The 25572-nt window shown below is 38.0% G+C and overlaps 1 protein-coding gene across 1 annotated transcript in view; it reads left to right on the top strand.

The window, feature by feature from the left end:
• NCKAP5 (NCK associated protein 5) overlaps window positions 1-25572 on the top strand; it is a 643822-nt gene that overhangs the window by 563314 nt on the left and 54936 nt on the right. The window contains exons 14-16 of the mRNA XM_081341973.1: window positions 12369-12686; window positions 16338-16477; window positions 19160-19292. Coding sequence (XP_081198099.1) covers window positions 12369-12686; window positions 16338-16477; window positions 19160-19292 — 591 coding nt within the window. The remainder of the gene's footprint in view (window positions 1-12368; window positions 12687-16337; window positions 16478-19159; window positions 19293-25572) is intronic.

The following is a 25572-nucleotide window of genomic DNA, read 5'->3' as shown; positions in this document are numbered from 1 at the left end:
ACAGTTGAAAGGGACCTGGGAGGTCTTCTAGTCCAACCCCCTGCTCAAACAGGAGACCCGATACCATTTCAGACAATTGACTGTCCAGTGTCTTCAGTAATGGGGCATCCACAACTTTTGAAGGCAAGCCAGTCCACTGGTTAATTATTCCATTCTACTGTTTAATAAATTTACAGACATTTCTAAAATTCTGTTTTCACTTTGTCATTATGGAGTACTGAGTGTAGATTAATGAGGGGAAAAAATGAATTTCAACAACTGTAGAATCGGGCTGCAGCATAACAAAATTGACAAAAGTGAAGGGGGTCTGAATACTTTCTGAATGCACTGTATATGCTATAATAGCTAATGTAGGGGTAACTGCTTTCAATCCTCTGCTTCATAAATAATATATAATAATTGGATGGCTTTATTATGTTTTATTTTTGTAAGAACCATAGTTTTGAACTAGAGATGAATAACACAAGGTACCTCTAGAAATGAGCAACTCAATTTCTGTGTGTGCAACATATCTTTCCCTGATTTCAATTGTTTATTTAAAATTCTGTATTTATTTGTTAGGAATAAATAAATATATATATATAAAAGGAATGGTCACAGAGTGACGATGTGACAGCAGCTAAAATCTAGCTTCGTAAAAACTAACCTACATTCCTTATCTGACTCTTATCTGAGTATTCATGGATTCCATAACAATGAAAGAGAGAACCAAAAAAGTCCATAAATAGGATTGTCGGGATTGTGATTGTGTTGTGATTTCTCAGATAAGTGGCTTTATGGAAACAATGCACAGAAATTTTAGGAATCTCATTTTACCTATTTTCCCCCAAAAAAGGTAAATATGACTTGTGGTTACAAAAATATTGCTCATCCTGCCATAGACTAAGATGAAAATTGTCCCCAGGACCATATTCTGCAGATGGGGAAAATACAATGGGAAGTCCTCCAAATTTCCATACTGTTCAGATGGCCCAAGTGGATGCCTTTACTGTTATTAGTGAATTATTTATCAATTTCAATTCCAGCTAATATGAGGGGACAAAATTCTCTTTCTGAAGATCAAGTTAATTCTCCCTTTCCCCCAACCAGCTTTTATTGCAGTAATTTGTTAAAAAGGAAAATAACTTCCCGAAATAAATTCATGTTAAAATGTTGGCCTCAAAACATAACCATTTGCTAACTACTATTGCTTCCTGCTTATATTCAGTTAGCTTTGGGCACAGTGCTTAGAATATCATCTGGTCTGGAGGAGGAGAATTCATGTCTTGAAATTGGGATTATGTGGAAGAAAATGTGTGGATTCACTAAAACATTCCACTCTTGGTTTAGAGAACATGTTGCCGCAACTTTTAATTGGTTTCATACTCAAAATAATAATCTGTGTTAGGAAAAAAGTAAAAAACAAAACAAAAAGAAAAACATCAATTCTGTGCATTATTGAGTCACATTTATATAGATTGATTTTGAACAACCTAAGCAGAATAGAATCTGGTTGGTACTTGGAAGACACTTGAGTAAGAATTCCTGTTTAGCAGTCAATGGATAATTCAATGGTTAGCAGATATTTGTGTCACATTTAAATAAAATGGGGTTGTGGGTCAGAAACTAAGTGAGCAGAATTTGACAGCTCAAATCTTATAAAAAGCTAATTGCGAAGATTTTAAGTTTAGAGCTAGGGGATGCCAGACTTCTTTTGAGAGAAAATAGGAAAGTTTTATTACTATTATGAAAAAAAAGCCTCACTCTTTGTCTCCTTAAACTGTTTTAAAATACCATCCATAGTAAACTCAGTATGCAGAATGTGGACCACTGAATTTAGGAAACTAAACAATAATCTACCATAACCTGACATTCACTCGGATTAAAGTATGAGATTTTAGGGTTGATGGTAGACATTGTGTCTACAAAAGAAGGAATGAACGAGTTGTCATGCTGCCTGGCACAACTGTAAGTTGTCCAGGTTTACAGACTTCCAAGCTCTTTTCTTTTCACTAGACTCAGAGGTTTGGATTCTGATATTTTCCTCTGTCTTTTCTTTGTTTGGCACTCCATATGGTTGAGGTGGATCTTTTCAGAGCTGGCGTCTTCCAATAAGCAGCACCTCAGTTCATCTTGACAGTTGCAGCAGAGATGAATAAGGATATTAATTTCCCCCTTTTTCATACATATGGAGACAGATCCTGAAAAAAAAAGGTTTTCGGACAGGGAGACATAAGTACAAGAAAATGAATAAATACCATAGATCTTTAGAAAACTATCAATTCTGAACGTATTGATTTGTTCTTCCTTGGCTAATTGTTCTCTAATGTAAACTTTGGCTAAAAGACCCTAGGGAGACATGGGATGAACATCTCTGCTGCAACACCTATGAGAGCAATGTGAATGTTACTGAGCCTTCAGCACGAGTAAATTACAAATCTCACCACAATACCGGAAGGGCCTCTGAAGCTACGATCTTGGAAGCATATGTAACCTTCCCATGAAAGTTGGCATTTGGTAAAGTCACTTTTTGGATAGGAAAGGCTTTCCTACAAGATTTTCCAAATGGCTGATAAGCAAAACAGTAACTTTTAAAGCTTGTCCAGTTCAAAAATAGGAACTTCATTCTATTGCAGATTTTTTTTTGTTTTGTTTCGGTGGTTTCTAATATATCTGGCAGTAGATTCCAAGAAGTGATGAGTGGTTGGTATTAGGAACTTAGGTCGGAAGCAAGATAAATGGATATTACCTATGTGTTTTAAATTTGAAAGGAAAAGGTTTCGCAGATAGGGTAGATCTACCTAAATTGGCAACTGAATGGCATAATGTTTAATTGTTTAACTTACTTTCAGGAAAAGTCTGGGTTCATAGCTGTTGCATAAAGCTAGGTAATGGTCTGATTGGTTCATTTAATCATCTAATCCTGTGTCTAGAAACTGGAGTATAGGTCGTCCTCAACTTTACAATTATTCATTGAGTGACTATTAGAAGTTACAACAGAACCGGGGGAAAAAGTAATTTATGACTGTTTTTTACTTTATGGCCATTGCTGCATCTCCATGGTCACATGATCAAGTCACATGCTTGACCGTTGGTTCACTATGACCGTTGCAGTTCCCAGGTTCATGTGGTCACCCTTTTGCGACCACCTGACAAGCAAAGTCAATGGGGAAGCCAGATTCACTTAACCACCGTGTTACTGACTTAACTGTGGTGATTCACTTAACAACCATGGCAAGCAAGGTCGTAAAATGGGGCAAAACTCACTTAACAAGTGTCTCAAATATTAGCAACAGACATTTGGGGTTCAGCTGAGGTCGTAAGTCGAGGATCACCTGTATTCATCCCAGGCATCTTTAGGATGGTGTTGCGGTGCAGTCAAAAATAAGGCAACAATTCCGTTTGTTAAAAATGCTGCAGTTGTAATTGTGGTGTGCTCCCAACTCAGTATTAGAATTTGAGGTCCCAATGTGTGACAAGGCCTCACGTGCAGCCCTATTAGTTCACAACACAATTTTGCTTTGTGCATGCTGGTTTGAATGCAGTGTTTCTTTTCTTTTTTTCATTCTTCAGTGTATGCCATGGCTTTGAGAGTAGGTTACTTTTACAAACAGTTTATTTCTTTTCAGATTCATGCATTAGTTGGCCCTTCAGAGCAAAACAATGATGCGTTCGACTTTAGTTAACGTGGTCAAGTAAAGCCCAACATATGTAATCCACTTTAAAACTGACACTGATTTGGAAGCAACAAACCTTTATTTCTATATGTGTGGGGGGGTTGTTTTGTTTTGTTTTGGTGTTTTGTGTTTTGTTTTTTGGCTTGTTTTAGCATTTCCAAGAAAGGAAAGGACGGGCAGATAAAGAGATGCGTTCTGCCATCTGTAGCATGAGGTCTACTTGCCAATTGCAAATGTATTTTAAAGAAAAGAACGGTTCACATTGGAGCGCTTATGAAAAACTAGGCTAATATTTGGAAAGAATAATGTTTCAGAATTAACAAGCATCTATGGATGAACCTGTTTCCAGTATATCCTTCAAAGAAAATCAGCCATTTAGTTTGGTGCAAATTGTAGGTAGGCCCACTTCACATGTTTAATTTCTCAAAGGGGAATCCTTTTCCCCCCACTAGGTATGTTTGAACTACTTGGTTTGGTCAATATATTGAATGTAAATGTAATGATTTCTCAGAATAAATGTCATTGGTGTTCAAATGGTATTTGAGCTGAGGGACATACTAGCAGTCCGCTTAGATTCACAATATGGTAAAAAGGAAAATAGAATTTGAAAGAGCTGCACTTGCTGTGACAAAATTAAATAACTAATGGGAAATATTACGGAAACATCAATAAGAGGAAACATAAAACTGAAAAGGAAATTATTTGTTAGATTGTATGGAGCAGCGCCAGCCAATACATGATTGCTCACCACAGTCTAGGTTGAATTATTTTATTTGATCTAATTTAAGGATGTGCAGAAATTCTGTACGTGAAGTATTCAGCAGAGAGAGCACCTGTTTTCCATGTATTGTTCAGGTGATTTGATGCATGAAACTAAACTGGGTTGTTATAGTTTGTGTATAGGCTGAAAAGGGGCTATGGGTAGAAGTAGAAGAACAGCTGAGCAAAAGGAAGGACAATTTTTCCTTCCTTCCTTCCTTCCTTCCTTCCTTCCTTCCTTCCTTCCTTCCTTCCTTCCTTCCCCAGCTCCCAGTACTAAATACTCCACCACCCCCTCTACTCCCAATTTTTGGGGTGTCTTTCTTTTCCTTCTCCTCCTCCTCTTCTAACTTTCACTTCTACTACTAACGTGCCACAGGATTATAACTCTTTCGCCTGTCTACCCTCAATTTTCCCAGCACTTCCCTTTGTTCCCTACTGCTGGAGAAAGCTGGCCATGTTCCAGAAAGCACTTTCCATGCATTTGAGGCAGCAAGCGAACTCATCTTTCTTGGCTCATATTCTACGTGAAGCCAAGCCCATTTTCTAGAACAACCATCCACAGTCAGTTGCCTTTTTGGATCTGATGGACTACAGCTTTCCAAGACAGCATGGCTGTGCTTTGGGATTTACACTTAAACATATCTAGAAGGCTCTACTATAGCAAATGCTACCATAGACATGTGCCTTGAAATTTTGTGCAATGCACAGGAGTTCCTAGTCAGTCAAATTAGTAATGGAAGGTATTGCCTTAATGATCTGGCATCAAGAAATCTTTCCTGTTGTGCCCAAGGAAAAACAAATGAGAAAAAGAAATGTGAACACTCCCACAGATTGTGACTTATGCACAAAACTCACATGAGGAGAAACAGCTTTTTGTCTCTTGCTCCCATCTCAAATGTAAAAAAGCATTCCAAAATCTACCATACTTGCAACATAATTGCAATCTTGAATTATCCAATGCAATGATGCTTGAAATTTAAATAAACTCAGACCCTATGCAGTAGAAGATGTCCAAACATCATCTCCTCCTCCTCCTCCTCCTCCTCTTCCTCCTGCTCCTCCTGCTCCTCCTCCTCCACTTTGGGTGTCAAGAAAGATACAAAGTTCTGGTTCTTGCTCTTCTGGCAGCCTCAGCCATTGTTAATTGATGTTATTGTAAGTGTGTCCTTGATGTTGTCTCTCCATCTTCTTCTGGGTCTTCCTCATGTTCTTTGACTTTCTCTTCTTTTTGTATATGCCTTATACGGTATGGAATCCCAAGACATCCTCTCCAGGTGAGCAAATCACTTTATTTGCAGTTTTAGTATGTAGTTTAGGCTAGTTATTACACCTGTAGCAATAGAAATACCACATGCTATTCAGTAGTTTTACAAAGGAATCAATTCCCCCAAAAGGAGGCCTATGATATGTTGGGACATTGATGATGGCAAGAGGAGAGAAGGCAAAGAAGACGCTGGGATGACTACCTGGCCCTCAGATAAGCTGCTGAGGGGAGAGGGTGGAACACACACCAACCGTGCTCTATTCACTCAGCTGAGTTTTGTTTTAACTAAAACCTGGAACAACCTAATTTTTTTTGGTTTGGTTTCTGCTGAGTTACGGCTGATTCCAAAAAGTTCAGCACAGCTTCTAGAACCCCTTCAGGCTTCTTGCTGGTTTGATATAAAACCATTTTTCCTCCATTTCAGGCATTATCCAAAGCACCATTTAAACATATCTAAACTCTGGGGTTTCTAAATTTCCTTTTGGGCTGACAATAGAAGTGGGCTTCCCATCAGCTTTATATAAGCTTGTTGTGAGATGTGATCAGACTTTTAGCTTTTTTTTCCCCTCTCAGTTTTAAGCTAATGCTTCTGCGGTTGTCAGTTGAAAGTGTGTAGAGATACCAATGAACCCTTTTAGTGTAATCTCTTTTGTAATATTTTGCAAATTACTCTGTCTAGATGGAAGGAGATTTGCATTGAATGTCACATGGAACACCTATAAAATAAGCACAAGATTTTTCTCTCATCTCTTCAGAAACCTGCAAATAGCAGGAAGCACAATAGCTTCCATTTTACACCTTTAAGAAGAAAATATGATTCAGGACCAGAGGATATTTTCCTCTTGTTTTGTTCATATTTTTCAAGAAGAAGGGAAAGCTTAGCGTGTATTGCTATGAGGATGAATTTGATACACTTGCAGCCATTTTCAACAGATACATTTCTTTAATTTTCCAGCTTGATTAGTGACTCTAAAATGACCGGACTGAGACTGAGATACCTTCTTCTGTCTTACTGACAGTTGCCTCCAAGGAACTAGAGCAGAATGTTTTATTCTGTCATAAAATGTAGAGAGGAATTTGAGAGATAATAATGAATTCTGGTCACTGAAACAATGGCATAATGCGAATTTATTCAGAATAGCCCGTTCTAATTCTTAAAATCAGAATCAAGTCATATAAACCATGGAATCATGTGGAAATTCAGGTGGTGATTTACATAATAATCCTAGAGAAGCAGCATTCAAAGTGATAGGGTTAGTTAGCCCCCACCCCCACCCACCCCGAAAGAAATTTTGCTGATATGATGACTGGGGAGGGCTACTTTAGTCCAAATCAAGGCTAGGGCTATCTGAAATTTTAACACCCACAGGATCATTGGCTGAGATGATTAACCTCATTTCCCTATTTGCAAGCCAGAGTGATCCTCGGCCCCTTCTCCCAGTCACGTATATCATTGAAGCTCCCAGAAGAAGCACTGGGTCTTCCCATAAAAATTGAGGCAGGGAGAGATTGATGACCAGTAGATAAATGGGGAATATTGTTTTGGGGGTGTCATGAGATCTAGTTTCTATTAGTATTACTGTTTGCTTTTAAACTTTGTTTTTTACATGTTGAACTGTTCAGGGTTAAGATATATAAAATGGACCGCTATTGAACTCTTTTAAATAAGTAAATAGGACTATTGTGAGTTAAATCGAGGGACTAGTCTCAAAGGTCTTTGAGGAAAGAAGGAAGGAAGGAAGGAAGGAAGGAAGGAAGGAAGGAAGGAAGGAAGGAAGGAAGGAAGGAAGGAAGGAAGGAAGGAAGGAAATGCTCTCTGAGGTTGGAGGCTTTAGACGTTAATTTGCAGCTGGATCCAATTCATGTTTATTTGAAAATTAGCTTTAGTAATTTCCAGATGTCCAGGATTTTAAGAATAGCATTTCAGTCTTAGAGCCCCTTTGAAATGAGCCTTGCTGCCACTTTGCTAGTGCTGTGGAATTTATCATTCAAAATACTTTCTGAGATCATGTTAACTTGTTTGTAAATGATATTGGCATTAACGGGACTCATTTTCTTTTCATTTCACATAAATATAATAAGAGATAACTGCCTGTAGTTGTACTGAGGAGTATTGAAGAGGGGTATTTTGGAGCTAATGGTATCAGTAAAATGAAAAATGTAATATTAAAGAACTGATTCATTATAGGAAATGGAGAGAAGAAATATTAAAGAATCTTTTTTATCAGATTAGTGGAACTTTCTTGTCTAGAGAAAAAAAATATTAAAATGGGTCAAAATGGTTGCAGAAACATTTGTTTATCTATACTGTGAATGTTGCTTTTTCCTCTCGGGAACAACCTATCTTTCTGAATTATAGATCCAAACTTCCCATCTTTCATAAATCTTCTAAAAATGAGTAGTTGAAATATTACAATGGTGGTAAACATTGTAGATGGCCTTTCTCCATTACAAATGTATGGAGAGAGGAGGGAGCAATGAAGAGCAGTACAATTAGATTGATTCATTAAATCTGGCAGTGGTCCACTTCCGCAAGAAGCAAAACAAAACAAAACAAAACAAAAGCCTTTAGCTTCTCTCTGCTTATGTAGAAATACAGCTTGGAAGATTGTAAAGCTAATTAGTCGAGGATAGTATTACTAACAATAACACTAGTAGTAATAATATTCACTGCCTTTTGGGAATTAAAATTTAAACTTATTCCTAAAATATTCCTTATTTATACTTTCAGAGACACTGTCATTTGTGCTTATAGCATTGCACTTGGATATTCATCCATCCTTTTACACTGTTGAGTCTGGCTTAAAATACTGCAAAATATTCAGATTGCAGCAACTGTTTTACCCTCTTTGAAGGTTAGATAGGGGCTGTCCATGGTGCTGAAATTGTGATGGTTAATTGCCATGTATGAGTGATAGGCCAATACTTTCCTAATCTTACCATTGTTTATCCTTATTCAAACAAATTCCATCTATTTCTATGTGCATACAGTGTTCAGAATGCATGGATACCTTTTTTATTTCTTTATACCTGTCTCTAGAATGACATGTATTTGATGGCCTGAAATAGACTAGTCATATAGGTCCACGTTTGGTTTAAGATGTATTCTGTGCAATCTTTCACTTGATGGAGTCTCCTAAGCCAATTTTACAATTCTGTGAGTAAATTAGTCAGTCTAAAATAATTGGGATGCTTTGACTTTTATTTTGTGAGAAGAGTGCGGTCTTTGCTCAAATCTCAAATACCCCAGATTGATGTATTTTCAGATAACTACTGGACTGGTTAAAAATAACTTTATATGATAGCATTTTGATTTTTTTCTCTAAAGATAAGAGCCTAACCCTGTCTTGTTTAGACTAAAGTCATTCTAAGCAGCATGTGGAGTTATAACTGTAATAGCAAATGCTATTATGAAAGTCCCTTAGGAAAAATAAAAGATAATACCTATAACAAAACCTTCATTTTACTTGTTTTGTGATTCTTGGAGGACCATATACTATAATATTCTTCACAAGCCATCTTCTAATTCATATTGTACTTTCATTGCTCATTTTTATTGTTTTACTGCTTTACTAATGGTATGTTCACATTTTTATCATTTTTTTCATTTACTGTTGTAAGCTGCCTAGAGTAGTCCCACAGTGAGATGTGTGGCAAATAAATTTAATAGATAAAATTAAAAAGTAAAATAAAATTTCAGAGTAAATTGAAATGTACTGCATACTTAAGAAGATTACAAGTTGGACTTTTATAAAAGGCCTTGGATCTGTCTTACTTCCATAAGCCAAAGCTAGCTATGCAGCATGCAACAGTTTTGATTAATTTGTTGTGATTATTAATTCTGGTTAAATGTGTATGCTTTTTTCTCATTAATATTTTTTAAAAATCTGTACCAGATGCAAATGTGTAATTACAAAAAAAATGCAACCTAATTTATAGAATCCATATAGCTTAAAGTGTAGGGATTTCTAACCTGGGCTTCATGAACCACTAGGTGTACATGGATAGATTTTGAGGGGGGGGGAGAAAATTTGGATGGGAACATAATAAAACCTGATAAAGTAAAGCATACAACAACTTTATGCTTGCTTATATTACTATACTGCATATTTGTTATTTTAAAACAGTTTGAAAACTTTTTCAGCCTAATTGGGGTCCATAGGTTTCATCATACTACTAAAACAGGGTGTCAAACTCAATTTCATTGAGGGCTGCATCAACATTATGGTTGCCCTCCGAGGGCCAGTAGCATGTGAGACTATGACGACACACAGGGGCCAGTGGGCATGGCAGGCTGGGTGTGGCTGGGTGGTCACATCCAGGTCGCCATGACTAGGTGGGCATGGCTGGGCAGATATGGCCGGCTCGATGCTGCTCATTGGGTGCGGCTAACTTGGGATGGCTGGGTTGGTACGGAACAAGTTGCACCAGCTACCTTGACGTGGGGACAGTTCAGTGCCCTACAAGCTCCTCACTTCCCCAAACTGCTAGCACCCAAGCGTGTGCGTGTGTGTGTGTGTGTGTGTGTGTGTGTGTGTGTGCCATGGAGGAGGTGGTAATGGCAGGTGTAGCACTGCTGCTGGGGCTCTGCACATTGCTCTACTTCATGGTGGCCAGCCGGTGCCAGAACGTGGTCAGTCTGCAGGGCAAGAGAGTGCTCATCACATGTCAGCTGTGCATGCCAGACTCTTGGTCTCCAGGGCGGCCCCATAGGCCGCATCTAATCACATCACGGGCTGGATGTGGCCTGCGACCTTGAGTTTGAGATGTCTGTGCTAAAGGGACATAAATTATCTAAGGTGGTACTCCCATTCACTTCTTGCAGCAGCCAGTACACCATGCCTTACCTCCGTTTTTAAATGTAGATGCAGTAAAGTAGAACATCTAGTTTGCATAAGCTCTGTACTTCAATATTTTTCCAAAAATGCTTCTGCTTGAATTTGGATTAGCGGTATTATTAGGTAAGGAACAGAGCTGGTAGCTACAGAACAAATATTTTGTTTTGCTTTGTTCTTAATTCTGTTGTACTATCCACACTATTTGAGTAGGTTTTAGTTCAACAGAGGCTGTGGAATGGCCCAGGGTGACTCAGAGTTTGGGCCAGCTCTGTTCTTGGCCACCATGACCCTGATCCAAATCTTTAAGGGCATTATATATATACCTTTAGATACAGTTTTTTTGTGACCTGACCTTGAAGGACATGCTTTGTCCTACTTGGATCATTTTCTGATTCCTTTCTTGCTTGCTCACCCAAATTCGGAATAAAGTACTATCAGTATGCTATCTTGAGGAGAGGTCAACTGAGGGATGCTTGCAAGCTCTGAGGGAGCTATGGAGGAGAAGCAGACTCACACTCAACTCTGTCAAGACTGAGCTGTTGTGATTTGGGCCATCTGGCCCTGGAGAATCTCATGGTTTAGTGCTGGATGGGGTGGGATTTCTCCATTTAGGACTGGAGCACAAATCTGAGGTTTCTCCAGGATTCACAGCTCCTTTTTAAAAAAGCAGGTGGCAGCTGTTGCTAGGAAGGCCTTCACATATATTCACCTTGCGTGTCAGTTATGTCCACTCTTAAATCAAGAGGCTATCCAGTCAGTCACTCATGCCTTAATCACTTTTATCCGGATGATTGCAATGGGCTCTAGATACCGCTGCTCTTTAAAATCATTTGGAAACTTCAGCTGGTTCAGAATGCAGTGGCCACAGGCACTAATAGGCTCGCCTTTGCTTAAGAATGTGTGAGCGGCTCTAATTGTTGGTTAAGTTGAAGATGCAATTCGAGGACTGGTCCATGAAGTAGGGCCTGTCTCTCTGAGGGGCTGTCTTTCTCCAGCAGTTTCTGCCTGTACTGTTAGATCAGACAGACTTGGACTACTGCAGATCCCATTGCTCGGACGAAGTGATCTGATGAGACCCACCTTTGTCTATGCTCTGCCAATCCTCTGGAATGGCATTTCTCTAGAAATTCCCCGTGGCTTCTTCCCTGCTTTCCTTTTAAAGATTGTCAAAAGTTTGGCTTGGTTCCTCAGGCCTTGGGTTAAAGTGGATGATGGGTTTCTTTTAGAATATTTTTTTTAAACTGGATGGTCCTCGTTCCCAAACGTCTGTTTTTTTTTCTGCTTTATTTTTGTTTATTATTTTAATTGGTTAAAACCTCCCAAGGGTGTGAAGGATTCAGGCAGCTTTATAAATCTTATAAATAAATGATAAATAAATATTTTTTTTATTTTTTATTTTAATCCCATTTATATCCCGCCCTTCTCCGAAGACTCAGGGCAGCTTACAATTTAAAGCACAAATCAATGTGCTTAGCAGTAGCCTTCATTCTATGTATATGCCTGCTTATTAGGGCTTTTGCCCCACCCACCCCAAGCGGCATTATTACAAAGTCAGCTTAATTGCTCCCAACAATCTGGGTCCTCATTTTACCTACCTCGGAAGGATGGAAGGCTGAGTCAACCTTGAGCCTGGATCAATAGATCAATACTGTTTGTTTTGACTTGCAGTGATTTTTCTCAGTTTTAAAGGCCGCCTCTCATTTTAAAATACTCCCAGCTAGGGATGTATGTACAAAGCCTATGAGCTGTAGCCCTTCCCTTTTTCGGCGAAGCCCCTTTCTTCAAGGTGCCCTCTGTTGTGGTTCTTTGTCTTTTCCACTGAAAGTAGCCTGTCTTTTTGCGTTTCAGAATCCTGCTGCCAAATGAGGACGTTGGACAGCGGAATAGGAACCTTTCCACTTCCGGACTCAGGAAGCCGTTCAACGGGCCGACACGTTTCTAAACAAGGACTGGATTTAGAAAACAAAGTTTTCGCATCGCCCGAGCAACCTTTTCCTCAGACTCCATCTGAGAAAGCCCAAACCCTAGAACGAGAAGTGCCTTCAACAACTAAGAAAAGCCCGGGATCTGTCGAGAGTGTAATTTCTCATTCAGCATCAGATCCTACAATGGCTGATAGAGGTGTGCGGGCTTTGCAGAGTCATTTTCCGAAAGCAGCTTCTTCAGGTAAAATGACGGCTTCTGTTTTTCCAAATATGAGATGCTTTGTTGTCCACTCTGTCAGTTTTCATTAGAAGAGACCTCCCAATGATAACATTGTGTAAAAACGTGTGAAATATGCAGCTGAAAAGACACCTCGCATTACTGTAGGTGTTTTGCAATCCGCTGATCCCAGTGAAATGGAGAGGTTATGATGCTACATGGTAATCTACTATCTTATAAAGAAGACATAGCACGTGTTAGGGGTTCTTTTTCAAACTACCCACTTAGGACTGACCCAGATTCAAGAGAGACAACAAACATGCTGGGCCCTGGGTAGCTGGTTTCTTTCTATCTCCCTATAAAGGTTGGGGAGATGTTCTGTTTTGTAAAAACAAGCGTAGGAAAGCGATCCTATATTCGGTTCTATTCTAATCGCTTTTATGCAGAATTGACTTGGGAGGCCGGTGTGTGGTGTAGTTGGTTCACATGGTGTAGTAAGATGGAGGGTTTGTTGTCACTGTGTGTTGGGGGGTGGGAGAACAAAGGGAGGCTCAGCTAATCTCAATGTGCCCATAGTTGTACTTTGACAATAAAGGTTCATTTCATTTCATCACTATGATCATTGTATGACAGTTAGTACATTTGACAATATTCATATTATAGTCTATATTATTACTATTCAATATACTACACAATACACTGTATTATGGCTAATGTGCATTGACATTTATTTCTTAAGTCTGCTCTGTCTTAAGTCCCTCCCCCCCTCTTTCTCTGAGATTTCTTCTTTTTCTGTTAATAGCCACAATGTAGAGTTCTTCCTTTTTTTTCATGTTGTGCTTTATGTAGCTGAGCCTTTATACTTCTTCCCCTCTCTTTTGGAGCATCCACTCCTGCTGAGGGAAAGCCACCTTCATTCATTTGGCTGCTGTACTCTGCTGGTGGCTGCAGTGCTCCAAAGCACACGTCTTCTACCACACCTGTGTCAAGGTTGCAGCTTTACTGGCAATTCAGCTAGGCTGATGCTGGGGAAAAGGCACAAACAGGAGAGAAAGAAGGGAGCAGGGGTTCCAGCAGCTTACTCTTCCACACCGTGTCTTTAAATACTTTGTGGATAATGTCAAAGCTAAGTCGGGGCACTTTAAAGCTGTAGCCCAGGGGTGTCAAATTGCCAGCCTGTGGGCCGGATGCGTCATGGCGAAACCGTGCCCACCCCATTGCTGGCAGTGGAGGAAAAAAAGAGAGATGTCATGACACATCACGTGACGTTGCTATTTTGACCACCCCCGCTGTAGCCCAAAGCAAGTTGAAGATTTTCCAGAGGTGGCAGCGCTTTTACTTTTTTTTATTTTTTATTTTTATTTTAATTCCATTTATATCCCGCCCTTCTCCGAAGACTCAGGGCGGCTTACAAGCTTAGCAGTAGCCTTCATTCTATGTATATGCCTGCTTATTAGGGCTTGCACACACACCCCAAGCGGCATTATTACAAAGTCAGCTTAATTGCCCCCAACAATCTGGGTCCTCATTTTACCTACCTCGGAAGGATGGAAGGCTGAGTCAACCTTTTAAAATACTTTTGTGTGTGTATGTGCTTGTCATGTGTGGGTATGTCATATGTGACCATATGGGTCTTAGTCCAGGTGGATTTGTTGTAAATGCCAATGCAAGCTCTTGAAAGTACCCCGTGATGATTCTTGTTATATGAAGCATTCATATACCTACATCTAGAAATAGCTTAAACATTTTATTCAGAATCCCAAAGGTGCTTTTCAAAAGGTAATTGGACATTCTTGGGTTTTTTTTCCCTTGAAAATGTTTTGCTTCTCATCTAAGAAGCTTCTTCAATTCAGGTTGAACTGAAGAAGCTTCTTGGATGAGAAACAAAACATTTTCAAGGGGGGGGGAGAGAAACCCCAAGAAAGTCCAGTTGCCTTTTGAAAAGCACCTTTGGGATAACTATGACCTGGATGACTGAGAGTCTCCATAGACATTTTCCTGAGTAGTACAAAAGGCTGCCCTTTTCAAGTTCATCAGAAGTACGTGAATCTCATATGCTAAATGTTATTTTTTTTAAGTATTCGAATCATGATCCCGTGTACTTCATAAAAGAAAAAAATGTTTAAAACAGAAAGAGTATGTTAACATGTTTAGACTGCACAATTATTTGGCAAAGCTGACCTTTTCTCCGATTGCCACGTTCAAATGAGAGCTAGAAATCTGCTGCAAGAATCCAGAGAATGTTTTGCTAATGTGTCAATATTTAGATTGAGCAGATGAATAAATAAACGACATTAAAGATTCTTGAAAGTTTATGAGACACCTTCTAATTAAACACGCTGGAATGTAATTGATTTAGTAAAATTCCTAATACAGGTTTGCGCTGCTTATAACAGAATGCAAATACATGCTGTATGCTTCATTGGAAACTCCCCTGCTCATTTCAGATTGTAGTTAAAGAAAAGGTATCTTAAGTTAGACTATTTTTTTAAAAAGTGTATTGTTAATTAATAGCACAACTAGAGGAGATTTAGAACAGAAATCTTAGTTATAGATTATATGCTATATGCTTGAATAGCCACATGTGTGACCTCAGTTCAGCAGCCTGCTATAGAAAAGACTCCATGATTAAACACTGTCATTATAACAAATTGAATAGAAACTGCAAGCACTGAATTGCTTCATAAGAAGTCAGTAGCACTGAGATTGTCCTGATCTTAATGCTAATATTCACTGCACCAGCCTTCTACTGTCTGCTTCTTAATTAAATTGTCTTGAAGAAATGTGTTTTTTTAAAAAAACAAAACAAAAACCTGGTATGCTGCAGATTGGGAGGTCAACATTCTCACTTTCAAATGTTATCTTCTCACCAATCTCTCTTTTTGCCTCCCATATGCATGCATACAGTGAATCTTACAAAGGACTGTGATTTACATGTGCTCTTGTTCTACAAGTTGTTCCATTGAAAAAGAGTAAATAATTTGGCTAAGAACACTTGTGGCGAGAGAATTTTTTTCTATTGCTTTGTCCTTTTCTTCTCAGTTAGAAAAATTTACATCTGATGGTTCCCTTCCTCAAACTTTTCATTAAAAAATATGGTCAGGACCCATAGATCGTTGTGATTTCAATGCCAATTTATTTTATTTTATTTTATTTATAATTGGAGGTCATATGTGCTCTGCTTGCACATCTCTAACAATAAGGATGGCTGAGTATTATGCCCTTTTGGTAATGTAACCATATGTAAGAAGTATGTTCCATGATATTAAGTGATTTGGCTTGCAGGATTTATATCAGGTTAGCTTTGTCTACTTTTTATTCCTCCATTTTGTAGAAATGGAGCTATCAAGCCCTTAGCAGCAGCTTACAATAAAGAAGCAAGATTCCCACACCGTCTTCTTTCCTCAAATTTATTGAATGTTTATAAAACTGTTGGCAACTTGTTGCATTTACTTTTAACACCCAATTTATTGCTAAATGTCTTCTGGCAGAGATGACTACATCTTTTCCTGATAAAGAAGAATGTGCAGATATTTTGCATTTGTAACATTTTGCAAGCCACTGTCCTCTCTTTTTCCCGTGACCATAGTGTAATCAGTCAATTCATGAATGAATCTGATTCTTACATGCAAACATAATCCAAGATGCTATTCTCCATTTCTTTTTGTTGTCCAGGACTAACAGGTCCTGTGGGAAAAAACAGTCAAGAATCAAATTCTTTGGCTTCGGCATCATTAGATGATTCAGAGAAAGAAAAAAGTAGCAATGTAAAGATGTTTCCAGACTGGAGCAGCAAGAATGTTATCAAAGCCAAGGTATAAATATAAAATATTTTGAAAGTATTTGGTTTATTTCTCAAAGTTTATTTATTTCTCAAATTTATATTCTGTCCATCTCTTTGAGTTATTACCTGCTACCCCACTTCATCCTCCCAAACTCTGTAATGGTAATTTGATTATAACACATTATGAGAGTTGATGGATTGATGGATGGTATTCTGAATGTCCCAGGTTCAGCTCTGGCTTCTCTATGCTATATTGGAAAAAATTATTATCTAAAATGCTGAACAACTATTGCCATTTAGTATAGAGCAGTAGGCAAGATGGACTTAAGGTTCATGGCAAGGAAATATCTTAACTCTGTTTTTAGACCAAATCAACTAGCTTCTCATCATTTCCATACAAGATGTTAGCTGTTTAACAGAGATACGAATGGTAAAATAACATTATTGCTGAATAGTTTGTGTAGCAGTTAGGTTTACCAAAAGTAAACTTACATTAAACTAAAGTTCAGTTCAGTAATATATCATGCATATTCATTAGCATTGATATGTTATATGTGCTTTCCCCTTTCATTTACAATATTTACAAATAATTTTTATTATTGATTGCAGTTAATTTACAAGGGAAGAATTTGTGACATGATGTAATCTATCAACTTAAGATATTAAGCCTTTGTTATCCCCAAACATTATACAGTAGAGATTCATTTCATTTTCTTTTTTCTATGTACTTACTGTAGTTTCATACTATCTCTTTTTTAAAAAGTGATCATATTCTGCCTCTTACTATGTTCCAGGAAACTGAGGTCAATTGCAAGAGAATTTGAAGGGCAAAGTTTAATGTGAAAAATACATAGAATATTTTGTGCTGTTGTTATTTCTTTACTGCAAGTGTTAGTAGCCTTGAATTTGATAAAAGAGGCAGGGAATGTAGGAATGTTTAATTTTTTTGCTATACCGGTAATTTTTTTTTCCTAATCAAAGTTCCCTTCATCCAAAGTGCTTTTCTTTTTTGAAGTGCAAAGGATATATGAAGCAGTTATATTTTCTTCTCCAAGAGAAAAATACCTAGGTTGATTTCTCTTGAAAACCTGGACTGTGTGAAACAGTGAAAGAAAAGCCCATTGCATTTCTGTGATCAAACTCAGAATTTCCTTTGGAAAAAGGAGAAAAAACACATCAAGATGATACTACATGCCTACCTTGCATCATTTTTTTAAAAAAAAGATATACTGAAAAATTACAATCATACAATTATTTGCATTGTGCCAAATAAAGAATTAGAATAAATCTAAAGTCCTTTAAGATGATAGTCTGAATCCTTTCCTTTAGTTAGCGAGGTGAAGTCAGGGTGGTGTGGTGATTAGGGTATTGGATTTGAGTGGGAAGACTTAAGTTTTATTAGATTTTTATCTCGCCTGTATTATTTTTATAAGTAACTCAAGGTGATGAAAATATTTAATACTCCTTCCTCCTTTTATTTTCCCCATAACAACAACCCTGTGAGATGGGTGGGCTGAGAGTGATTGGCCAAGTCATCCAAACAGCTTTCATACTTAAGGCAGGATTAGAATTCACCATCTCCTGGCTTCTAAACCAGCACCTTAATCACTACAACTTCAGTCACTTTCCGTGGGGAAGCCCTCTAGATGACTCTGAGCCAATCACTGTTTTCTCAGCTCTATCAATCTCAGCAGGTGATTGTTATGAGGAAAACTCAGTATATGGTACTATGCTTAGATATAAGCACAAACCAAATAAGAACAATAACGCTAACAGAAGATTGTACCACTGGGAAATGGTATTGATTCAGGTTCCCCACTGCAATACAATACACTTTGTTTCATAGGAATACACTGTAGAATTGGATTCCTGTGCTGGTTAGGGACTGTACTAGATCAGGGGTCCCAAACTCCAGGCCACGGCCCACTAGTGGATCTCTGCCCGTTCAGAGCCGGGCCTCACAAGCAGTGGGTGAGCGCACGCATGTGCAAATGGAGCTGTTTGTCCTTGTGTGAATGTCTACCACTCACACATAACCATCCCCACTTCCCACCCCCACCAGGCCCCCAAGCCGAAAAGGTTGGGGACCACTGTACTAGATGATATGTAAGGTTCCTACAATTTTATGTTTCTTTAATATTTTGTTTATGTATTTATTGAATTTATTTGTCACCTATCTTGTAACGGCTTACGGCATTAAAAGTGATAATCCAAAGAAATAAATATCTCTAAAACAATAAAAATACAAATCCTAACCAGTAAAATTATGATATAGTGAATCTCCAGCCCTCAAAAATGTTCCCCAAGTATTTCTCACCCAACGAGCAATGTTTGCTTCCATTTCTGTCAGTTCAGAGATTTGTTGGGTGACTACTTCATACCCCAGAGACAACAGGTAACTGACCAACTCTGAATTCCGGAGTTGCCACTAACTCTTCATGGATCCTTTTTACTCAAATGCTTTGTTATAACATTAAAGCAATATGGATTCTCTAGCTGGACTGTGTGCAAACTGGCTTTAATACTTAGGTTGTGCTGGGAGAAAGTTCAGGGATTGTGACATTTAATGACATAATCAGTAGCAAATGGCAGCAGCTAAATAAATTGTGAAAGAGATAAAAAGGGCTCACCTTTTTCCCTGCACTTCAGACCCACTGCTTTCACTGAAATGTTTTCTGTTTTGAGTCAAGGAATTATATGTTGTTTTGTACAGGACAGGGCACTGAGAGTGTGCACTTACTCTGCTAGCAGTAGCAGTGATACCGAAATGGAGCTAGAGCATGAAACAAATGATTTTGGAACTGGAGGGGAAATGTTGGTAGATTTAATGAAGAGCAACAAACAAGGTACTGTACCATTTGTGCACGGAAATGTATTAATCCCACTTCTGTTGTGACAGATGATTTTTAGCCATCACTTCTAAAATCTCATTACTCTTTATTGTGTTTTTACGGCCTGATGTCAAACTATAACATTTTTAGTTATAAATCCTTATGTTGTAACTAAAACAATAATATTGTGTTATTGCTTCAATAGTATATTATACAACACATACACACATGCACACACACACACAAGTCCCATACTTAAATAGTTTAAAAGAAGCCAATGAGCCATGAACTCAGTTCCTATTCTCTAGTTAAAATGGTATCTAATTTTCCTTTGGAAACAGACATGGCCCTTTTCTCCCATGTTTCTCTAGATATTTCACATACATTAAATATAATTTAAATAAGAGGCAAATAACTAAACTCTTACTATTGTAAATGTATGGTTAATAACTATTACATTTTAAAAGCATGCATGCTTTGTGTTTTTTTAATTCAAATTTTAGAATAAAATTTAGGCAATGCCTATATTGTGGCCCAAATGTATTGCAGAGCACCAGGAGACCCTCATGCATTTTCATCCAGTATACATTTTCCATTTTTAATGAAGCAGTTTTGAATGCACTTGCTGATTCTAAATTAGTTAGAAGCATGTTTAGGAGATGACCTTGGAACAGATTTCTCAAGTGAATTGCAGTAGATTCACATTACTTCATTTCTAATGGTACTGGAACACCTACTACTGGACTTAGTGTGGCCTTAGCATCCACAAGGCTATTAATATTTGTTGTGTGAATGTGTGTGAAAATGAGCAGCTACTATGTAGATACACTGTTAAGCATAATTTTTATTTCACGGGATATAGTGAATCCTTTTTAAATTCCAAAGTTTGAGAATAAAATGATGGGTGCCTGGATCTTTGTGCTAAGTGTTCAGAAAATAATAATAATAAAGTAAAATAGTAGAGAGCATCTTTGGTGTCTAGAAGGTTAATAGGGAGAAAGCTCACGGTCACAGTGGTTTGAAAGGTGGTTTGAAAGTATGTCATTCTTGAATTCTAAAAGTGACTACCAAAATATTGAGGAACATATTAAATCTCTTCATCAGTAGGTTCTGCTGGCTTGAACTATTAGAAAGTTACCAGATTGCTTATGTCTGATCTACAGATAAAAGCAGCAATATTTTTTCACTGGGAAGCTGGTGTTCATATTGAATAACCAACTCTAGTTAATCAAGCCCAAAATGTGCAAATAAGAGTCCAAGCAAAGTATATTGGAACATGTCTGCCAGCAAGAAATAATATTCATATAACTGTTATAGTCACATGTATCAGAGCTGCAAGAGATAAGATTTATTTATTTATTTATAAATTTTATCAGACCACCTGATAAACCAACCAGCTCTAGGCAGCTGAGAGAGTTTAAGTATTAAAAGCAGAATACATAAAAAATTAAATGGTAACTGAAAATACAAAGCTGAAAAATCATAATATTCTAAAAATGGCATCATGTGAAACTATTAATCTGGAAGAGGTGGGTTTCCATTGATTACAAAACAAAGGATATGTTTGCATATATGCCCTAGGACAGCAGTGATCGTAGGACTTTTTTTTGCACACTTTTCATAACACAGCACTGTTTACAGCTTTTAGTGATTCCAAAATCAGCTCCAAGTTTTTTCCCTGGGCAGATGGTTGGTTCTTTTTAAATCTGTGCAATTGCTTTTATGTTCAGAATCTTTTTGACCATCACAAATACCTATGTAAGCCAGAATGTAGCAAATGGACCTGACCTGAATAAAACTGTTTTAAGACAGAAAAAAAATTGAGGGGATAATTATTTTGCCTTATAGTTAAATAAAATGCTTTCTGCAGCAGCTGAATTAAGATTCCTTAAACGTTTCTTGAATCAATATTCGGATATAGAACTTTTTCTTTAAAGAAATAACAAGTTATTTGCAGCAATATATAAGCAGACATCTTTATGTTTAGCATACTGCTGATTACCAGTTGTAGACCTGAATTCCTGACTGTATTCTGTGCTTCTTAAATCAGATGGTTTACTTTTGCCCTAATAGTGTAACTGCCCTGCACTGTGTTAATACTACATACTGGCATATAATATGTGCTGTCTCCAACAAAATGCTACTATCAGTTCCTCTCTCTCCATAATATCTTGTTTGCTTCACGATGGATACTAACATTATAAAAGTATTTGTACCTGCTGCATTTGATGCTCACTGTTTTAAGCTTTATAACCCTTATCTTACAAGAATTCAAAGAGGCAATTATTGATCAACGATCCTGATTAAATGGTGTCCATTAGGACATGAACAGTTGAAATTAACTAAATAACATCCTTTTGCTAGCTGGTTGGTCAGTACCATCACCCCCATATTTAAGATATGATAGGTTAGATGGTCCCACCCCATTCTTAGGTTCAATAGTCCCTTTCAAAATTGTCAGAGGGGAGACACAGATGAGTTATCCATATAATCACGTTAAATAGCATTCATTAATTTTTCGTCCAGACTGCACTCGTCCCATTGTGCTGAGTCTGCCACTTTTTGGAATGGACTTCCCAGGGTTTCCTTGCTTCCCCCCTCTGCAGGACACAACAAAGAATATTTCAGGCTCTTTCCCTGTGAGCACAGGAGTAATAATTATTTGTTGTGTTTATTACCAAGGAAAGGAAAAAATAGAGATAGCCAGAGATGCTCCTCAAGGATTTTTCAGGGCTCCAGTTGAACATTCAAAGCAGTGTCAAGGTTAAAAACAAAAAAAAAGCAGCACCAATGCCTAATTCAAACACTATCTCATGACAAATCTTCTGCTCCATTCTGTGGGCTATAACGTACTGTAAAATAGATTTAGTAATCCATCGTGTGGAAGGATGGACTGCCTGAAGAGATTAAAAGCCCCTCTGCTCCTTCCTTCCTCCCCCCCTCCCACTGTGGCCCTCCCCCGTCGTCAGGACAACCCAGCTGCCAATCAGGGAGGAGGCAGGGGAGAGGAGGAAGACAAGATGGCTGTCTGGGAGTTTTTCCGCCACAGGCCACATGAAGAAGAAGCTGAATCAACAGAGCCAGAGCCCAGGAGTCGATGAAAGAGGCAAACTGAAAGATAGCAGGCCTGATGAGAAAGAGGCAGCAGCCAAGGAAACTGGGGAGAGGGGAGAAAGAGAGAGAGAGAGAGGCATTTCTTTCCTTCCCTCAGAACTGGTGTGAAGGAAAAGTTACTCCTGCTGTTTCCCTCAGAAAGGGCAGAGACTTGGAAGGAGAGGAGAAGAATCAAGAATCAAGACACCCAGCAGAACAGGCACAGAACTAGAAAGCAGAAGCTACAAAAGATGAAAGGCAAATTGAACTCTTGAAGCTTTCCTGTTGTGAAATACAAGTCTTCCCCCAGTCACTGAATGGAGATGCAAAAATCCGATGAATCGTTCAGAATTGCAGTGCTTTGTGTCTGTTGAGTCTGGGCCAATCTGATTATTAGTGGTTCAAAAAAAAAATATGAACCTGCTTCAGTCAGACATGCCATTTGTCACATTTTCTTTCCTGTTTCAGCAGGCTGGCCTGGCATGATAGCGTTAATTGGGGTCCCAGTTTGTGTTCATTAGTGTTTCTTATTATTTTTATTGTTCGATCTGTATACCTTCCTTCCTCTGTACACCGCCCCGAGTCCCTCGGGAGAAGGGCGGTTTATAAAAACTAATAAATAAATAAATAAATAAAATTTTCATCATAACCCTTGCACAGACTATTAATGTGCACAAGCAACTGTTGCCATAGATTTCATGCAAGAGGCCAAAAATAATGAACAGAAACACAGAAGAATGGCAGCTGCTTATTAGTGGAGCTCTGTAAACAATCAAGGTAATTAGGTAACAGAAAATTAGGGGATACATTTGGACAAGAAGGGCATAAGTGTTTCCTCCTACTAGCTAATATAAGAATCTTCCTGCGAGCTTCTGCTTTTGCAAAATACTATTGCAAACAACAATAGTAGTTGACTCTACATATTGGAAAGACACAAGCTGACCTTCCTGACATCCTTCTGTTTTATTTCATCAACCAGAATGGAAGGAAACAGGCTTCTGGCTTTTCTCCTTCCCTTTTTTTTCCTGGCTCAGCTGTTCATTTCTGCAGTTAAGAGCAGGATAAAATAAGCTAGAAAAAAAGAAAAAAGAAACAACCCCAAAAGCATTAAAAAAAAACCTCTTTCTTATTTGATGGCTAACATTAAAATGACAAGCAGTGATGGTGGTTATCGTGTGCCATCAGATAAGGAGTGTTGGCTGGCAGAGCCCAGAAGGAAAGCTTTTTCTGCCATGGCTCCTGCCCTTTGAAACATTATCCCCCCTGAGATTAGATTGACCTCATTCCTGTTGGCCTTCTGTAAGGCCTTAAAAACTTGGTTTGGGCCTGAACTGGGACCCCAGATATGTTAAAGGTGGTCTTTTTTTATGATTCCCAGCTACTGTATGTTTTGTTTTTTGTATTATATGTATCTTTACTTGCCATTGTAAATGGCAACGGCAAATAAGTGAGATAAGTAGCCACATAAATCAATAAAATAAATAAGGCACCCAATTTTCTCATTATAGATAGTCCTCTATTTGCAACTACAATTGACCTAAAATTCCTGTTGCTAAGCAAGAGAGTTGTTAAGTGAATTTTGCCCCATTTTATTACTTTTCTTGCCACATTTCTTAAGTGAATCACTGCAGTTGTTAAGTTAGTAACACGCTTGTTAAGTGAATCTGGCATCCCCATTGATTTTGCTTGTCAGAAGGTTGCAATGAACCCGGGACACTGCAACCATCCAAAATATGAGTCAGTTGCTAAGCATCTGATCAGGTGACCATGGGGATGCTGCATAAGTGTGAAAAAAAGTCATAAGTCACTTTTTTCAGTCCCATTCTGACTTTGAATGGTCACTAAATGAACTGTTGTAAGTTGAGGACTACCTGTATATAGTGACCAAAATTAATTGCAAAAGTTGTTTTTTTTTACAGCTTTGTATGCTTGAATATGACAACTGAAACCAATTCATGGAGCTTTTACTAACTGGTACACACTGAGAGGTTTAAACGAAGTAGATATTTGAGTTAAGCTATACACCTGGGCTTCTATGGCTGTATCCACATTCCATATCATACTCTTCATTAATAACCAGCATAATTCTTTTATCAGAAATAACAATTTTGAGAAGGCATAATGTATTAGCAGGCTGTAGTACACAGGTAGTCCTTGACTTATGACCACAATTGGGACAGAATTTCTATTACTACCGGTAAGCAAATTAGCAAATCACTGCAGTTTTTAAAGGCATCATACGGTTGTTAAGCAAATTTGGTTTCCCCGATTGACTTTGCTTGTTGGAAGCTGGCTGGAAAGTCACAAATGGTGATCACATGATGACAGGATGCTGCAACTGTCATAAATACATGCTGGTTTCCAAACGCTCAAATTTTGATCACACAACGAAGAGGATGCTGCTACAGTTATAAGTGCAGGGACCAGTCATAAGTCACTTTTTCCAGTGCCACCAAATGAATGCTTGTAAGTCAAGGACTATCTGCACATTTAATGGAAAAAGTTCTGGAACCAATGGAGGTTATTTCAGTCTGGAAGAGGATGCATTAGGACTAAGGTGAATCACATTTATTGTCAAAAACCTGGTTTGAAGATAAAGCTTACTGACTCCTTTAAAAATGTAACTTCCACTGCGAATATGGTTGAAGTCTAAGTAACTGAACATTCCTTGGAAAACATGCTAAATATTGTTCTATTCCAGATTTCATTTCTGACAGCTGAAATTGAACATTAATATTTCTCAATAATTAAAGAATTTAAAAAGAATAAATGTATAAGAAAGGTACATTACTTCACAGAAGTTGTAAAATCCATTGCAGACATAAAAATGTATAATTTCATCAACGTCTCCATCCCTCACAAGCATATAAAATTATCATAATGCAAATTATCAGAAAGAAAAAAATGTTTTAAAACTGGAAACTAGACATTAGCTGTATATAGGGCAGATAAACCACTCTGATTAAGATACATATTTAAATTATACTGATGTTCAAAATTCAGCATTAAAGTAACATTAGGAATTACATTTCAAGCATTAAAATTACCTACTAGTAACAGAAGCATTTATGTGTCAGGGTTTTCTTTAGTTTGAAGCTTTAATTACTTGATTTATGATGTTTAAATTACTTCATAACTCTTTTGGTCATGATGGTATCCTGGGAAATGATATAGTCCTTGCTGCTGATATTTTCAGTTACCT

This window comes from Vipera berus (assembly GCF_964194415.1).
Source record: "Vipera berus genome assembly, chromosome: 1".
NCBI classification, from domain to species: domain Eukaryota; kingdom Metazoa; phylum Chordata; class Lepidosauria; order Squamata; family Viperidae; genus Vipera; species Vipera berus.
The sequence above is the reverse complement of the archived record's forward strand: the minus strand, read 5'-3'. Positions and strand labels throughout refer to the sequence as shown.